Below are 19,982 nucleotides of genomic sequence, written 5' to 3'. Positions count from 1 at the left end.
TGCGACTTGAGAAAAGCAGGAAAAAATTCAGGGAACTTGGACCACCAACTGCAAAATCTACATTAAGCTGAATGGAGGTTCTGAAGCAAGAGCACTTGTTGTCAAAGACATAAAGGATCTGGAAAAATAGTAAAGTTCACAGCGCTTTGACAACGATAATGAAGTCTGATGGAAAACCATCATCTACATTCAATATCAGCGCTACTATGTTTGAAGAGATTACTGAACATTTAAATCTGGATTTTCGAGCGCATTCATATACACTCCTGGACATTATTGAAGCAACGCAAAAGTTTGCTGAAGAGGAAAATATAGGATTGGAAAGCTTTTGCAATATTGAACATTAAAGCCAGAAATTTGAAAGTGACTTACAGTGGGGCAAAAAAATGTATTTAGTCAGCCACCGATTGTGCAAGTTCTCCCACTTAAAATGATGACAGAGGTCTGTAATTTTCATCATAGGTACACTTCAACTGTGAGAGACAGAATGTGAAAAAAAATCCAGGAATTCACGTTGTAGGAATTTTAAAGAATTTATTTGTAAATTATGGTGGAAAACAAGTATTTGGTCAACCGTTCAAAGCTCTCACTGATGGAAGGAGGTTTTGGGTCAAAAGCTCACGATACATGGCCCCATTCATTATTTCCTTAACACGGATCAATCGTCCGGTCCCCTTAGCAGAAAAACAGCCCCAAAGCATGATGTTTCCACCCCCATGCTTTACAGTAGGTGAGGTGTTCTTGGGATGCAACTCATTATTCTTCTTCCTCCAAACACGACGAGTTGAGTTTATACCAAAATGGATACATGGATGATACAGCAGAGGATTGAGAGAACGTCATGTGGTCAGATGAAACCAAAACATAACTTTTTGGTATAAACTCAACTCTTCGTGTTTGGAGGAAGAAGAATACTGAGTTGCATCCCAAGAACACCATACCTACTGTGAACCATGGGGGTGGAAACAGCCTGCTTTGGGGCTGTTTTTCTGCTAAGGGGACAAGACAATTGGTCCGTGTTAAGGAAAGAATGAATGGGGCCATGTATCGTGAGATTTTGAGCCAAAACCTCCTTCCATCAGTGAGAGCTTTGAGTGGTTGACCAAATACTTATTTTCCACCATAATTTACAAATAAACTCTTAAAAATTCCTACAATGTGAATTCCTGGATTTTTTTTTCACATTCTGTCTCTCACAGTTGAAGTGTACCTATGATGAAAATTACAGACCTCTGTCATCATTTTAGGTGGGAGAACTTGCACAATTGGTGGCTGACTAAATACTTTTTTGCCCCACTGTAAATCCAGATATGGTTTTTTTTCTTCCACATTAGGAATAATTATTTTCATTTTACAGATGACCAGCACCACCCGTGACTCTGAAAGAGACAAACGGTAGAAAATGGATGGATGGATGGATGGATGAACAATATAATAGTGACATTAGATATGACAACTGACTGCCAATTATTAATTTCAGCTGCAGAAGCGTGTATGCAAACTACAACAACATACAGCATTATTTGAAAAAATTCAACAAACCCTTCAAAGTAATTGCTATCTCAGAAACATGGATCGATGCTAAAAAAGGAATAGATTTTGCTCTGGAAGGATATAAATTAGAAACAACAAAAACGGAGGAGGAGTTGCGGCGTACGTGTTGAAGAAACTGAATTTCAAAGTGGTGAAAATGTTGCTATTGATAATATTTTATAATGTATAACCATTGAAATGTGTCATAAAAAAACTAAAATGTATATCAGCTGTGTATGAAGAACACCTAAATCAAGTGTTGAAATGTTTGAGGACTGGATTAAAGCAACCTTCACTGAAATCAGTCAAAACTTGTTTTTGAACCCTGTGGAACCATATTAAGCATAACACCATTATACAATGTATAGCAGTGGTCCCCAACCACCAGGCTCGATTGGTACCGGGCCGCAGAATAATTTTTTATTATTTTTATTTTTTATTAAATCAACATAAAAAAACACAAAATACACTTACAATTAGGTGCACCAACCCCAAAAACCTCCCTTTTTCATGACCACAATTTTTTTTTAAGAAAAATTACCCCCCTGTCTCCCCCCAACCCTGTCGGGCCGCGGGACAAATTATCAAGCGTTGACCGGTCCGCAGCTACAAAAAGGTTGGGGACCACTGATGTATAGCATGAGTTTATATCCTAAAATTACAAGGCCAAATAGAGTCACATGACACTGGGCAATGCTTATTGATAAGAACTGACATCAGTGATCATCCACCAGTTTTCACAATCTTTGACGTAAACTAAAGGGAGGGGAACATGTTTGACAAAAAGACATCTCAAAGATTACGCGCAGAGAAATGCATGATTGCCTTTAAGAATGATTTACAAAAGCAAAATTAAAACAATGTATACAGTGAAAACTATGCATATGAAGCATACGGTCATTTTTTGTTATGTTTTATGACAAACATTGTCTATGGAAAATCCAAAGAGGCGCAAAATAAGTATAACACGTGTAACAACAAGCCAACTAACATACTAAGAACAAATAAGAAAGAATATTACAGTAAATTATGAGACAGGAAAAAAATTAACATGAGCGCAACATGGGGCATCGTGAACAGCATCGATAGAAAATAATTACCATCGATACATCTAAAAATCCCCAATATGAATAGGCACTGGTGCCTATCTCAGCTACAATCTGGCGGAAGGTGGCGTACACCCTGGACAAGTCGCCACCTCATCGCAGGGCCAACACAGATAGACAGACAACATTCACACTCACATTCACACACTAGGGACCATTTAGTGTTGCCAATCAACCTATCCCCAGGTGCATGTCTTTGGAAGTGGGAGGAAGCCGGAGTACCCGGAGGGAACCCACGCATTCACGGAGAGGACATGCAAACTCCACACAGAAAGATCCCGAGCCCGGGATTGAACCCTGACTACTCAGGGCCTTCGTATTATGAGGCAGACGCACTAACCCCTCTTCCACCGTGAAGCCCGTGTTACTTTCCTGTATTGCAAAATTTAAAACAATTTAAAATACTTGTGGCGGTCCTAAATGTCAGTAACTGAATATATGACAAACACTGGAGGCGCCACTATAGTCCCAAGCATAATCGAGGAATCCTAGTTTTGAATCTTTGTTGCTTTACTTGGAACTTCTCACAAGTATTTCACAATTTTCAGAATAGTCATTTTCAAAATGTCAAGGATTTTTGTGCTTTGACAGAGCAAGAACCCTCTTGATTTTGATTAATGCTTCACCCATACAATTAAGGCAGTTTCTATCTAAGGTATGAAATATTGTTTTTGGTTTTTGGGAAGAAAAGTTGAAACTATGCAACTTATATGTATAGAAACCAGTTTTATTTCACTTTGGAAGCTCTTGACGGTGATTGTAACCCATGCTTCCCAAGGTAGCGGGCCAGGAGGAGATCCTGAGTGTGTCCAAGGAGGACATCGTGGCCTATTTGTCCAACGACAGCCTCAACACAAAAGCCGAGGAACTGGTTTACGAGACGGTCATCAAATGGATCAAACGGGACTCCAGCTCCAGAGTTCAGGTAATAAAAATTGAGTGAAGCGTTGTTGGTGCAGTGAAGAGGCTCTCAGCGTGAACACGCAGACAAGTAGCTTCTTCATCAGTTTTGTTGTTATTCCCCTGTTTTGCTGGCGCATTGTTTTCTCTTCTGAGTTGATTTGTTTCTTCTGAGAAAGCATTTGCCGCACTCGCTGTTTGTTTGTCAGAAGATTCCAAATGTGAGTTCATCACAATCAAAGGTTATATCCTGAAGATGGATATTGACAGCAGCGAGAGAGAGCAGGGCATATATGAACCTCCCGGGAATCAATAAGCCTCAAGGTCGGAGCGTCAACTCTGGCCCGCATCCGCGAGAAGGTAAACGGGAGCGCCGACGGATATCCATTGCCCGGTTAAAACCTCAGGTCATGAACTTTTTATCGATTTCAGTCACGAAAAGCATGAACGTGCTTTTTTCTGCCTCTTTAAAAATGTAGGCCAGGTTATTGGATAAATGGCGACCATCCGTCAGCGGAGGAGCCATCCATCGCAAGTAATGTCTCTTTGTCAGCGGGCACTGCCCTACATCCGCCGTATCAGACCTCCAAAATCAATGCTACCTTGTTGGCGCCCACCTTTTATGGCACGCGTTCATCACTGTTTGAAACGTTCACCTTTCAGATGAAATATTTAGCATTGCTTCTTTCATGTGCACGGTCATATCACATTACCGTCAAGTGGGCTGAATGTTAACAAGCCACCACAAATGATTGCTAATCGCTGCTCATACTTGAATCATTTCTAGGAACAAGGAGCCTACAATGTTAGATATACATGTATGTGTACATTAGAGATCATTCTAATCCTATATTGGAGCAATTTTCTCCATAAGAAACAATTTAAATGTGAATAATGGGTCTTGAGAAAAGTCCATATTTTAGTAAAAGTATGTTCACCCTGGGCTTCACGGTGGAAGAGGGGTTAGTGCGTCTGCCTCACAATATGAAGGTCCTGAGTAGTCTGGGGTTCAATCCCAGGCTCGGGATCTTTCTGTGTGGAGTTTGCATGTCCTCCCCGTGAGAGCGTGAGTTCCCTCCGGGTACTCCGGCTTCCTCCCACTTCCAAAGACATGCACCTGGGGATAGGTTGATTGGCAACACTAAATTGCCCCCATTGCAGGGGTAGGGAACCTATGGTTCTAGAGCCAGATGCGGCTCTTTTGTTGACAGCACCTGGCTCTCGGATAAGTCTGAGCTGATATTGCTTAACACGATAAGTAATGAATAATTCCACTTGTAATCACAGTGTTAAAAATAACGTTCACAATATAAAACTTTCTCATGCATTTTTAATCCATCCATTCGTTTTCTACCACACCTGTTCAAGAAGTTGTGTTAACGGTAAGAAGTTATTTATTTATTATTGGTTATTGTGGGGCTTGCCCTCCTGGGGATTCTTCAGACCACCAAGCACCAACATGAGAGCCTGTTTCAGGGTTGCAATATTGTTCTATTTTTCAATAAGTCTCTCAGTTGCTTTCCAGCAATTGTTTTTTTTTCTTTCCCCCTCGCTCGTGCTTTGGCTCCAGCTACAACCCTGCCTCTCCTCCTGGCTGCTGCTTATAACAGAGCGACAGGTGATTAGATAACAAGGGGCCATCTACGCACCTGTCACTGATTTTGAGGCCGATCCTGGAAACAACCCGCTTTGCTGCAGGTCCGCAGACCCCCCCAACCACACACACACACAAAGTTAGGTTCAGAATAACAATATTATTACAAAGAATAAGAGACCTATTATACTCTAAAAAATGTTGGTCTTACTTAAAAATGCACGTGTTTGATTGTGTTCTGTGTTAAAAAAATATTATATGGCTCTTACGTAAATACATTTTAAAATATTTTGGCTTCTTGGCTCTCTCAGCCAAAACGGTTCCTGACCCCTGCCCTAGTGTGTGAATGTGAGTGTGAATGTTGTCTGTCTATCTGTGTTGGCCCTGCGATGAGGTGGTGACTTGTCCAGGGTGTACCCCGCCTTCCGCCCGATTGTAGCTGAGATAGGCACCAGCGCCTCCCGCGACCCCAAAGGGAATAAGCGGTAGTCGGTAGAAAATGGTGGATGTTCACCCTGAGCAAAATTAAAAGGTGCTCTACAGTACTGTATATCAAACAAACAAAATAAGGGGGTGACGAATCAACATTATATTTAATATTTAATAACAATGTCAAAACAACAACGAGCTGAACAGTTCTGATTTTCAGCCGCCCTGCTGACACACACACGCATTGTCACTAGGCCTGTTGTGCACTCAGTTTGATATCACAAAGCTTTTTAAAGGAAAAACTGCACATTTTGGTGGATTTTGCCTATAATTCACAATCCCTATGCGAGACAAGAACACATATGTGTTTGCCTTTTTTGTGCATTCTAAATCATAAGTTAAGGATGAGAAGTGGTCGCTAACAATACAGGATTCATCTATACCGCCTATAAAGCCCTCTAAAACAACATCTAAAAACCGCCAGAAATATTCTGTTTACATGCCGAGACCTGCGTATTAACCAATTCTTATTGGCATTGTTATTATAATCGCTTACGTTGAGGAACTACTTTTAGTAACACAGCGCCTTGATCACGGTGGTACTGCAGCTTTTGACATACTGAGCTGCTGCTGCATCACCTTGATTTGGTGAAAGGTAATTCTAGATTATAAATCATGTTTTTACTTGTACAGTTAAAGGTTGTGTCAACTTTGAAATTCAACTTAGACCCTCGTTTGCTTCCACCTTTTGTTTAACCCGAGGAGTGAGGATGATAATGAAGTCATCATCTAAACAGGGAACATAAGTCTTGTGCTGAAAGATATAAGCATCCCATCATTCGGCATCCCAGTGACATTGTACAGTAAGTGATTGTTTTATTTTGTTCGTAGTGTGTATTTCTTGTTTAGCACTTAGCAATAGCGCTACTTGATGCTTAGTGTTTCAATTAAGCATAATCTTTTTATCGCTCAGCATCTAAAAATTGTAGTTCATCCACCGTATATTCAAGCTCAAAAACACAAGTTTCTGGAAAATCATTTGCCCCTAAGTAGTCTCTCGTAGCGCTCATGAAGTCTGCCATTATTAGTAGAAATTGTTGTTGAAGGAAATAGTGAACCTTGCAACGCACTCTGTGAAATCAATTTGTCGCTAAAAAGTTCTGGCAATGCTTAAAATGACCAAAATATAGTCCGTAAATATTACACGTTATCAATAATGTGCCTGTTACTACATTACATATATATTTACAGCACGTATATAAAAGTTGTATTTTACAGCGCTTTTTAGGCAGAATAGATCGAATCTCCTACACCTGCATTGTTACCTGACTTTTGTCAGCCTTTATTTAGGATTTGGAATGTATTAAAAAAGAAAGACATATAATGTTCTTGTCTCACATAAGGATTGTGAATTTCCCAAAATAGCGCAGTTCCCCTTTAACTCTAACGGCCAAGTCACCACAATGATTAAGAATAGGGCTGGGCGATATGGCCTTTTTTTAATATCTCGATATTTTTAGGCCATATCGCGATATACGATATATATCTCGATATTTTGCCTTAGCCTTGAAATAACACTTGATACATATAATAACAGCAGTATGATGATTCAATGTGTCTACATTAAAACATTCTTCTTCATACTGCATTAATACATGCTACTTTTAAACTTTCATGCAGAGAAGGAAATCACAACTAAGTCAATTGACCAAAACTGTATTTATTAAAGTTATTAGCAGGTGAATTTTCAAATGATGCTACAAAGTAATGCTACTTTAGGTAGCAACGCTTGTGCCCCACACTTGACAAATTAAAGTTGAATATTCGACATCTTCCCGCTTGAAGCCGAACCACCGCCAGACCTTCTTTCTCTCATATTACCACTTGCACGGCTTCGCTAGCATCACAACTAACGTTACCCAGTCTGCTACCTCTCTGCTCCATGAAGGCGTATACGTATGTGACGTATGACGTGACAGTATGTTACGTGTGTAAGTTTGTGCGCTCGCTGTCTGTGAGAAGGAGACACAAGGAGTGGGAAGAGCCTGTAATGTAATGCCCGCAGCTAAAAGCAACTGCGTGAGAACGTATACTCGAATATCACGATAGTCATTTTCTATATCGGACAGAGACAAACCCGCGATATATCGCGTATGTCGCTATGTCTCCCAGCCCTAATTAAGAATAAAATTAATTAAACCCAGTCCACCTTAAATCTGTTTTGTGATCAGCAGAAGAGAGGGGAAGATGGGAGGTGGCAGTGTTGACAACGCCGCGGATACTTCCTGAACGTTTCAAACCACATTGCTTGTCCATTGCTTTTATTGGACTCATATGGACCTAGCAAAAGTAAAAAAATAAAAAATGAAATGCTAAAAATCACCAAAACAATAGCACACAAATTAGCACAGATAGCCAACAGTAACACTATGCTGACTTCTGGCGGGGAAAAAAAGGCTGTGCTGCGATGCACACAATGAGTGGATGAAACGTCCGTACACAGAGACAAGGTTCATAAACCAAAGCATTTTTTTATTCAGTCTGCGGTTTGTAAACCAAAAAGTTCATAAAAGGAGGGGTGTGTGAATCAAGGTTCCACACATTAGAAAATAAATGAGATTCTTTACTGAGTAGTGATGATTACCGTTCACATTTGAATCGATGTGGTACCAATTTCCCGCCTGGGAATCGATACCGGTACTCAACATTACCAATATTCTATAATTTTGTGTGTTAATAAATGCTTAGCATTTAACAATAAAAGCGAATATTTTAATGTAATATTTAAAAATTAACTGTTTAAATCAAATCAACTTTATTTATAAAGCACATTTAATATTTACCACAGTGGTAGCCAAAGTGCTGTACAATGGGCAGGTTAAAAGATAATACGAGAACCGAGCAAACACAACACGACACAAACAGAACATGATACAAAATAAATAATTAAAACATAAAAACAGGTTCACAGCAGGTGTATTATGGGGCGCCATTGCAGGATGGATATCACTCAGTGTTAAAAGCCATGGAATAAAAGTATGTTTTTAAGAGAGATTTAACAACAGGAAGAGTGGAGGCTTGTCTAACACTCAGAGGAAGGTCGTTCCAGAGCTTGGGAGCAGCAGCGGCGAAAACTCTGTCACCTCTCAGCTTCAGCCTTGTGTTAGGGACCGTCAGTAGCAGCTGATCGGCTGATCTTAGGGATCGGGTGGGGCAGTAAGGCTGAAGGAAGTCGGAGAGATATGTTGGCGCAAGGTTGTTAAGACATTTAAAAACAAATAGAAGGAGTTTAAAGTTGATTCGGTAATGCACAGGGAGCCAGTGAAGGGACGCTAATATAGGGGTGATGTGCTCACGTCTGCGGGTCTGTTAGCAGACGAGCAGCAGAGTTCTGCACGAGCTGCAGGCGGGACAGGGAGGCCTGACTAATGCCTACATACAGGGCATTGCAGTAGTCTAAACGATTCAAGATAAAGGCGTGGATTAATTTCTCGAGATCATGTCCTGATAGAAGCGGTTTCACTTTCGCTATTTGGCGTAATTGAGAAAAGCTTTTTTGAACGACGCTGCTGATTTGTTTTTCGAATTTAAAATCTGAGTCAAACTTTACCCCCAGGTTTGTGACACAGTCGCTGAGATACGGGGTCAGAGTGCCGAGGTCAACGTTGGAGGAGGGAGAGCGACTTGGACCGAACAACATAACTTCTGTTTTGTCTTCATTTAGGCTCAGGAAGTTAGCTGAAAGCATGGCTTTGATGTCATGCAGGCAGTCAATGAGACGTTGATCCGTGTTATTTTGTGCCATGGGAAAATAGATCTGGCAATCATCGGCATAAAAATTAAGTGCAATCCCGTACTTCCTAAAAATAGAACCAAGGGGGAAAAGGTAGAGATTGGGGCAAGGATAGAGTCCTGGGGGACCCCATGTGGTATAAGAGCTGTGGAAGACATAAAACAGTCTATTTTTACACAAAAACTCCTGTCGGTTAGGTATGACCGGAACCAGTTGAGGGCACCGCCCTTAATACCCACACACTTCTCAAGACGAGTGATTAAGGTGGCGTGGTCGATGTTGTCGAACGCAGCAGACAGATCTAAAAGCACCAGGACAACAGAATCAGTTGACAGGAGGATATCATTAAAAACCTTTAGAAGCGCTGACTCTGTGTATGACAAATGTGGGGTTTTCTGACACCTCTGAGTCTTATTTGCAAGTATAATTTAGTAAGCTTTGCATGCAGTTGCGATTCCAAGACGATAGTTGTATAGCAGTAGCGAATGCTATGCCTATCCAGAAGTAGTCTTGAAGCTGAATTTGCCAGTGTAGTATTATGTTGGGACCAGTGACGTGCGGTGAACTATACACCAGGTGAGGCATAGATACTTTTCGAGGGTTTTTTTTGTCTTTTTTTTTAAAAACTTAAATTCATGAGCAGTTCTAACCATTGTTGATTTAGGTTGCACATTAGAATAACAGGAAAACGAAGGGAGTAATTTGCTTTCATAAAAACATTATCATAATGATATTATGGTTTGACAAATTGGTCCAAAAATTATTTTACAAAGTTGTTATTAAATGCTTTTTGGTCCCATTTTCTTTTAACAAAACAAATCAAGTATTGGGAGTGTGTATTGCCTTTCTGTATTTGTATCTGAAGCAGCAATAACACCCACAAACGCTGACTTACTCTAATAAAAATGCCATGTTTGTTATAAATACAGTTTAAAAAAAAGAAGAAAAAAGGCTGGCTTCCGCTGGAGAGACATGTGTCTGCTAGCTCTAGCACCCCCACTTCTCCCAGTGTGGCGAGTCAGAGTACTGCTGAGGCATTGAACAATATATCGCCCCCTACTTTGAGGCACAGGTACTTGCTGCCTCATGGCCTGCCTGTTCCTGTAGCATCAAGCACACACACACGCTCAATACACTTTGTGTGCAGCTGTGGAGGCATCACCTAAGTCTGCCTCACTTCTGGTCTGCTGCGTTATTTTGATCAGGAAACACAGAATTTCTGCGATTTTGACCATGAAAATTATCCAAATATACAGGAACCACACCAAAATCCCATTGAAAGCATAGAGCAAAAGAGAAATATTCTGACTTATTTTATCACTCGGTTTTTTGAACATCTCATAGTTAAGACTTTTACCCCTCCTGGTGGCAAGGTGAGACACTGCCTCACTTGCCTCCCCTGACAGCACGTCACTGGTTGGGACCTACAATGGTTGGTACCCATCCGTCTCCTCGTACGGGCAAATCCTGTCTCCTGGAAAATGCTCTCAAATTGGACATTTAAGGTTGACCAAGCAGTCCACCACAACATCGAAAGTCCAAAACCTCCAGATCAGCCCGCTTGGTTCTGCAATCTCACCCTCCAGCAGACAGCTGAGGTTATTTAGCTGAAGTCGGGAAAAACATTTTTCCGCTTGTCTTAACGGGGCACTTCACCAAGTCCTGAGACGGTGGACCCGGGGTCACCTTGTGTTTGAAGAAACAGACGGAGCTCGAGAGGACTAGACAAGGGATTGAGAAAAATAAACGTCAAGAGGCAACTCTGACCTCCATCCGGGGTGGGACCGGAAAACCACCAGGTTGCCGCCATCATGCTGCCTGAATTTGACATGCGTGGTCCTCCATTTTCCTCCCTCCTCCTCTTCTTCCAGCAGAAATTCACTCTCCCAGAACCTGTGACAACTTTTAATGACATGTCAAGGCGCCATGTCGCTGCAACACTTTAAGCCGCCAGCTACTTTGGCGGCCGTTCGTGTGTCCGTGTGTGTGTGTGTGTGTGTGTGTGTGTGTGTGTGTGTGTGTGTGTGTGTGTGTGTGTGTGTGTGTGTGTGTGTGTGTGTGTGTGTGTGTGTGTGTGTGTGTGTGTGTGTGTGTGCATGCGTGCGTGCGTGCGTGCGTGCGTGCGTGCGTGCGTGTGTGTGTGTGTTTGCGGGCTGTGAGCTATACAGTGGAAAAGTGGCATATTGAACGCACCGGGTAAATAATATGCAATTTTCTCTTTCCGCTATTTCTCTTTCCGCCACGCTGTCAGCTCGCGTCTGATGGCGCCAGGAAACGTGGACGCCGCTTAGAGACAGAAGAGCATTAGAGCGTTCATAGTTGTCTATTAGACTGAGCAGAGACGCTTTAACGTTCTGAAAAGAGCGCGGCCACCACTGTGGAGCTGTCACTAATGTTTACTTTTTAGCTACATAAGAGGGCGCAGTGCACAGCTACACCACTGCTAGTTTTAACCACAATACCAAACATGCGGTTAAAATATTACAATGTCTGCTCCTTTTGGGTGTTGTTTAAAATCATTCCATGTTATTTAATATAACGTTATTACTATTATATTGCGTTATCATCATATAATTATAATTTTTGTCTAATTACGTTTAGGAAAGGGACACTTTATATTAGTAAATATCATGGTAACTGTTAAATCAGGGGTGTCAAACGTGAGGCCAGCGGTCCGGAACAGGCCCGTGAACAGGTTTTATCCGGCCCGCGGGATGAGTTTTGCTAAGTAAAAAAATGTGCCAACATTTTTTAATGAAAGAAACTGCTGTTTTAAATGTGTCCAATAAATGTCGCAAAAGCTATTATTTGTGTTTATGTAGATTATGCTATATATGTTAAAAAAATATATATATATACCACATTATCTCATAAATTATTCAGAAAATATAAATAAAGACAAATAAAGATAGAATACTAATAACCGCAACATGTAATTGTAAAAAAACAAAACAAAAAAAACACTCTGATTTGTACATTTTCAGAATGTGCTTGTTCTATTTTTAAACAAAGAAAACAATCTGAAGTCATCTTCATTTTTAAGTTATCGTGCCGTGATTTTAACAGTCCGGCTTGGGAGTGGATTTTTCTCCATGTGGCCCCGGATTTAAAATGAGTTTGACACCCCTGTGTTAAGCTAAAGCGAAACTAAGCTAAACGCCCTCCAGGCCTATTTATAGCTTCATCATGACTTGGAAAATCATAAAATATAGAGGAAAACCTTGTATATTTCAGAGTATTTGACAGTTTGTCTAACTATGTTTAGCAAAGTGAAAATTTGTATTTGTAAACTGTATATTAACTGTTGCATTTTGGCTAGCTAAACTAAGCTTAAACCCCCTCCAGGCCTATTTGTAGCTTCATATTGACCAGAATATTTGAAAGTTTGTCTAATTGATTGTTTAGCAAAGTGAAAATGTGCATTGGTAAATCACTTATTAACTGTTGCATTTAGTCTCGGCCAAGCTAGTCTACCATCAGGCTGAGTTGTTCAGTTCGATTCAGTTCAGTTTAAGTTCATTTCGAACATGCATACGATACAATGTAATTCATCACATATTTCCGGTTGTTTCATTACAGCATGTCCGAAAAGGAGTAGGAAGAAGCTGAGCTTAATTAATCCTATCCCTTTTCATACCATAGCAATTTTATCCCATTTCCTTGTTCACTGTAACAGAACAGTGAACTAATAAATAAGTAATATACCATAGTAAACAAACAAATATCAAATACATAAATAATCTTTGCCTCGATAAAAAAAAAAAATAACAGGGTTGAAGATGTTCCTCATAATTCTTGTTCTTTGTACTTTGTGAACACTTGTAGTTTGAACAGTCTTTTGAACTGAATCATATTGGTGCTTCGTTGGATTTTTTGGTTAATCCATTCCATAATTTAATTCCACATATATACATGCTAAAGGTTTTAAGTGCTGGACAAGCATACAAATGTTATAAATTAGATTTTCCTCTAAGGTTATATTTCTCCTCTTTTGTTGAGAAGAATTGTTGTACATTCTTGGATAGCAGGTTATAGTTTGCTTTGTACATCATTTTAGCTGTTTGCAAATGTACTAAATCGTTGAATTTCAATAATTGTGATTTAATAAATGAACGGTTTGTATGTTCTCCATATCCAACATTATGTATTATTCTAATTGATCTTTTTTGTAACCCCGTTAGTAAATGAAGCGCACATTTGTAGTTGTTTCCCCATATTTCTGCACAATAACTCAGATGTGGTAAAACCAGTGAGCAGTAAAGAATATGAAGTGATTTTTGGTCCAGAATATGTAACCTTTATATTAGTAAAGTTGTGGCTTTATGTCTACCTGAAAGGTCATAAAATACAAATACAAGTATTAGTATCAGTAAATCTCATATTAACCTTTGCATTTAGTCTAAGCTAAGCTAAAAAAACAAAAAAACAACAACTATAGGCCTAGTTGTAGATTCAAGTTGACCTATCCATCCATCCATTTTCTACCGCTTATTCCCTTTTGGGGACGCGGGGGGCGCTGGCGCCTATCTCAGCTACAATCGGGCGGAAGTTGACCTAAAAGATTACAAAACATAGAGGAGAATGTTTATCTTTTAGAATGTGACATTTTTTTGTATTACAATCAATCAATCAATGTTTATTTATATAGCCCTAAATCACCAGTGTCTCAAAGGGCTGCACAAACCACAACACAAACCACAACGACATCCTCGGTAGAGCCCACGTAAGGGCGAGGAAAATTCACACCCAGTGGGACGTTGGTGACAATGATGACTATGAGAAACCTTGGAGAGGACCGCATATGTGGGCAACCCCCCCCTCTAGGGGACCAAGAGCAATGGATGTCGAGTGGGTCTAACATGATACTGTGAAAGTTTAATCCATAGTGGATGCAACACAACCGTGAGAGTCCAGTCCAAAGTGGATCCAACACATCAGAGAGAGTCCCCTCCACAGCGGAGCCAGCAGGAAACAGCCCCAAGTGGAGGCGGATCAGCAGCGCAGGGATGTCCCAGCCGATACACAGGCAAGCGGTCCATCCTGGGTCCCGACTCTGGACGAGCGGTCCATCCTGGGTCCCGACTCTGGACGAGCGGTCCATCCTGGGTCCCGACTCAGGACAGCCAGTACTAAATCCATGGCCACCGAACCGGACCCCCTCCACAAGGGAGAATGGGACAGAGGAGAAAAAGAAAAGAAACGGCAGATCAACTGGTCCAAAAAGGGAGTCTATTTAAAGGCAAGAGTATACAAATGTGTTTTAAGATGAGACTTAAATGCTTCTACTGAGGTAGCATCTCAAACTGTTACCGGGAGGGCATTCCAGAGTACTGGAGCCCGAGTAGAAAACGCTCTATAGCCCGCAGACTTTTTGGGGCTCTGGGAATCACTAATAAGCCGGAGTCCTTTGAAGGCGGATTTCTTGCCTGGACATATGGTACAATACAATCGGCAAGATAGGATGGAGCTAGACCGTGTAGTATTTTATACGTAAGTAGTAAAACCTTAAAGTCACATCTTAAGTGCACAGGAAGCCAGTGCAGGTGAGCCAGTACAGGCGTAATGTGATCAAACTTTCTTGTTCTTGTCAAAAGTCTAGCAGCCGCATTTTGTACCAACTGTAATCTTTTAATGCTAGACATGGGGAGACCCGAAAATAATACGTTACAGTAATCGAGACGAGACGTAACAAACGCATGGATAATGATCTCAGCGTCTTTGGTGGACAAAATGGAGCGAATTTTATTGATGTTACGGAGATGAAAGAAGGCTGTTTTAGTAATGCTTTTAATGTGTGACTCAAAGGAGAGAGTTGGGTCGAAGATAATACCCACGTCCTGGCGCCGCCATCTTGGAACTTGGAATTACTAGGTTGATGAATGTCGTTTTGAAAACAATGACCATAATGACGTCTCATTTTGATAATTTTTTAGACCTCTGCTAAATCATCCACGCCTGACGCTAGAAAAAGGATACTTCTGGTCTGAAGGTGGTGACGGAGCGATGGCCGTCCGTCCTTTCTCCCTGCCGTCTTTTGTGCGCAGAGCGCGGGGTCCACGCACGCCTCCAATTTTAAAAGGCCGGTCTCTGCCAAATCCCCGAATAGGACCTCCATTACGCCTCGCTGTGACACGTTTCATAGCGGATCCTATCTTTCCAGGTGACAAAAGAGGCTGATTAATTGTCTCTTTGGAAAGTGTCCAGTGAGTGTTCGCGGCTAGAAAGGGGAAGTTAATGGCGTATTTTGCCTGATAAGAAAGGAAGGCCAGGCTGGCCATTAGCAGTGCGCTGATGTTCACTCATCAGGAATAACAATGTGCAGCCCTTAGCCAAATTAATACAGTAAAGGGTATTACTTCTTATGTGCTGCTTTTTACTCCGCTCTCATCTAACCCATCATTTGTCCTGTAGAGAATATTAAGAATCTTTTTTGAATGGCAGAACAAATTATTTCAGAGGACTAAAGTGCTTTGAAGCTGTATTGGCGTATTAAAAAATATTTTCCCACGTTTCATTTCCTTCATTTGAAAAAAAAAAAAAAGACCTCTTTTTACCTGAGGTATCACTTTTAATTTGGTGATTGTCTTTTCTTTCGCGCGACGAGAGACGGGTTCAAAAGCGCAAAAAGACTCTTTGTCGCCATGCGCCATTATGCAAGGTTAATTGTATTTTTGGGGGGGGGGGAAGGATGAGGAGCTTTGTGTCGCCGCGCTGTCATCCTTCAGGAGGGAAATTGAATGTCGCTGTAGTCTCTGGCAAATAACTCTCTGGAGGAGACAAAGGAGACTGACGCTGTAAGTAATGCCCATGTTGTCTGCAAGTAGGGTTGTAACGATTAACAGTTTTAATGATAAAACGCAGTAAAATTCCCAACGGTTAGTATTAACATTTCAAAATAAATTGAGTGTAAAACCGGGATTGATAACCGTACTTAGATAAACTCAAGGACCAATGATACAGCTTTTTTATTGGAGAAACAAGCTTCCTTGCTAATGGTCACAATCACTGTGATACGAATTGTTAATATGTTTTAAAGGCCTACTGAAATGAGATTTCATTATTTAAACGGGGATAGCAGGTCCATTCTATGTGTCATACCTGATCTTTTCGCGATATTGCCATATTTTTGCTGAAAGGATTTAGTTGAAAACATCAACGATAAAATTTGCAACTTTTGTTGCTGATAAAAAAGCCTTGCCTTTACCGGAAGTCGCAGACGATGACGTCACAAGGGTGAGGGCTCCTCACGTCCTCACATTGTTTATAATGGGAGCCTCCAGCAGCAAGAGCTATTCGGACCGAGAAAGCGACAATTACCCCATTAATTTGAGCGAGGATGAAAGATTTGTGGATGATGATATTGATAGCGAAGGACTAGAAAAAAAATGAATAAATAAAATAAAGTAAAAAAAAAAAAGGCGATTGCATTGGGACGGATTCAGATGGTTTTAGACACATTTACTAGGATAATTCTGGGAAATCTCTTATCTTTCTATTGTGTTGCTAGTGTTTTAATGAGATTAAATAGTACCTGATAGTCGGAGGGGGTGTGTCTACGGGTGTCTTGAGGCCAGTGTCTGAGGGAAGTCACGGCAGATACAAGGACAGCGCAAACTCCACAGATCTCCGGTAAGAGGCGACTTTTTCACACACTTTTCTCAACGAAACCTGTCGGTTGACAAGTGGTCGGGAACCATGTTCGCTTGACCGCTCTGATCCATAGTAAAACTTCACCTCCGAGAATTTTAAAGAAGGAATCACCGTGTGTTTGTGTGGCTAAAGGCTAAAGCTTCCCAACTCCGTCTTTCTACTTTAACTTCTCCATTATTAATTGAACAAATTGCAAAAGATTCAGCAACACAGGTGTCCAAAATACTGTTTAATTGAATACGAAGAGACGACTTTTAGCCGCAAATGGTGCTGCGCTAATATGTCCCCTGCAACCCGGGACGTCACGCGCACGCGTCATCATTCCGCGACGTTTTCAACAAGAAACTCCGCGGGAAATTTAAAATTGCAATTCAGCAAACTAAACCGGCCGTATTGGCATGTGTTGCAATGTTATTCAATCTCTATATAAATGACATTTGTAAAGTTACAAGAGATTTAAAGTTAGTTTTATTTGCGGATGATACAACAGCGTTTTGTTCAGGAGAGAAAACACAGAAGATAATACAAATAATAACAGAAGAAATGAACAAATTAAAAAAATGGTTTTGACAAAAACAGACTATCATTGAATCTCAGTAAAACTAAAATTATGCTATTTGGTAACAGTAGAAAAGAAAGTCAAACACAAATACAAATAGACGGAATAGAAATTGAAAGAGTAAATGAAACCAAATTTCTAGGTAAAATGACTGATGATAAATTTAACTGGAAATCTCATGTAAAAAATATACAACATAAAGTAGCAAGAAATACGTCAATAATGAATAAAGCCAAATATGTTCTAGACCAAAAATCACTTTATATTCTCTACTGCTCACAAGTGTTACCATATCTGAGTTACTGTGTAGAAATATGGGGAAATAATTACAAAAGAACACTTCATTCACTAACAGTGTTACAAAAAACATCAGTTAGAATAATACATAATGTTGGGTATAGAGAACATACAAACCCTTTATTTATTGAATCAAAGATACTGAAATTCCACGACATAGTGAAATTGCAAACAGCTAAAATTATACACAAAGCAAACTACAACCTGCTTCCCAAGAATATACAACACTTCTTCTCAACAAAAGAAGAGAAATATAATCTTAGAGAAAAATGTAATTTAAAACATCTGTACGCATGTACAACACTTAAGACTTTTAGTGTATCAGTATGTGGAATTAAATTATGGAATGGATTAAGCAAAGTAATCAAACAATGTACTAATATGATCCACTTCAAGAAAGTCTTCAAACTGGAAGTGTTTACAAAGTACAAAAAAGAAGAACCATGATAAAAATTCTGATTTTATTCATTCTCAAAATAATCTTACTTATCTCATCGTATGGAATAAAACTTACCTCACCAATTATTTATTTATTTATTTTTATTGTGATCACTTATGGAGTATACATTATGAATACATTGAGAACAGGAAGTGAACAAAAGTTTTAGCAAGTGTTATGTAAAAAAAAAGGGGTAGGATTAAATAAGCTCTGCTTCTTCCTACTCCTTTTCGAACATGTTGAAAAGAGAAACTGGAAATTGTGATCTATTTAGGATCTGGGGTGTGTCCTTATAGAGGGTGACTCCGTCTGCCGATCTGACTGGGGTTATGTTTTTTCTCTGTGGGCCATATATGGATTTGACGGCATCATAAAATCCATGAGAATTGTTGGTGTCAGCATAGAGTTGGATCTCGCTGGCTTTCTTGATCCACCAGTCATTCTCCATGGCTCTGAGGGTACGCTGGACTTCGGCTCTTATGAAAGAGAGTCGAGTTTTTAGTGTGATGGATTGTGGGTTGGCCAGGTAAGCAGCATGAGCTTTGTGTTTTGCCTGGAGAAGTTTATGGATATCCGGTGCACTGTTGTCAAACCAGTCTTGATGTTTACGCCTGGTGTACCCAAGGGATTCCTCTGCTGCCTGATGGATGGCAGTCCTTAGGGAGTTCCAGCAGGTGTTGATGTCAGGGTCCAGGTGGGTATCAGGGATTGCAGACAAATTTTCTGCAAGCTGTGCTCTGAGCTGGTCTACAAAGTGCTTGGATTTGAGTGCTTCACAGTTGAGTCTCTTGTTTGGTGGTGTTTTCTTCAGTTGGGGGCGGACTTCCATCTGAAATTTGGCTCTGATCATTCGATGGTCGGTCCAGCAGTCCGCTCCACGCATCGCTCTGGAGATTAAGACCTCCTTCCTGTCTCTACGACGGGTGATAATATAGTCGAGGAGGTGCCAATGTTTCGAGCGAGGATGTTGCCAGGAGGTCTTGAATTTATCCTTGAGCTGGAACAGGGTGTTGGTGATGATCAATTGAGCCTACCAACCCCGTGCTGACCAAGTGTTCCGGTCCAGAGCCCACTGTCAGGGCCTACCCTCGCGTTAAAATCCCCGAGGAGTATGAGCTTGTCGGTGGGAGGCGTTCCCTCTATGGCGGAGTTTAGTGAACCATAGAATGTATCCTTGCTCTCGAGGTCTGCATCCAGGGTTGGGGCGTAAGCGCTGATAAGGGTGACATGGCGATTTTTGGTGAGTGGTACACGCCACGTCATGAGCCTTTCGCTTATACCCACTGGAGACTCTGGGATCTTGTGAAGCAGGCTTGTCCTGGCGGCGAACCCCACTCCATGTAGATGACGGGAGCCTTCTGGATGACCCTTCCAGAAGAAGGTGTAGCCTTCTCCCGCCTCCATGATTGAGTCTTCCCCATGTGAGCGGGTTTCGCTCAGGGCGGCTATGTCAATGCCGTATCGGTTTAGTTCATGTGCAACGAGTGCTGTTCTTCGCTGCGGGCGGCTGGAGAGATCACGCACATCCAAAAGTGTGCGGACGTTCCATGACGCTATTGTGAAGGGAATTTTGTTTTTCTTGTAAGTTTGTTTTCGACCGCATAAAGGGATGGCCCGGCAGCTGCGGTAGGCTGCCCGGGCGATGAGGAACAGACCATTTTTAGGCCAGCGCCTTCATCGCA

The 19,982-nt window shown here is 41.0% G+C and overlaps 1 protein-coding gene across 5 annotated transcripts in view; it reads left to right on the top strand.

Moving 5' to 3' along the window:
* Nucleotides 1–19,982, top strand: part of LOC133553138 (kelch-like protein 29) — a 600,020-nt gene that overhangs the window by 481,626 nt on the left and 98,412 nt on the right. For all 5 annotated transcript variants that reach the window (XM_061901009.1, XM_061901008.1, XM_061901007.1 and 2 more), the window contains one exon: nt 3,418–3,564. In XM_061901009.1, the coding sequence (XP_061756993.1) occupies nt 3,418–3,564 (147 nt within the window). The remainder of the gene's footprint in view (nt 1–3,417; nt 3,565–19,982) is intronic.

Source organism: Nerophis ophidion, linkage group LG05, assembly GCF_033978795.1.
Source record: "Nerophis ophidion isolate RoL-2023_Sa linkage group LG05, RoL_Noph_v1.0, whole genome shotgun sequence".
Taxonomy (NCBI): Eukaryota; Metazoa; Chordata; class Actinopteri; order Syngnathiformes; family Syngnathidae; genus Nerophis; species Nerophis ophidion.
This window is presented reverse-complemented; position numbering and strand designations above follow the sequence as displayed.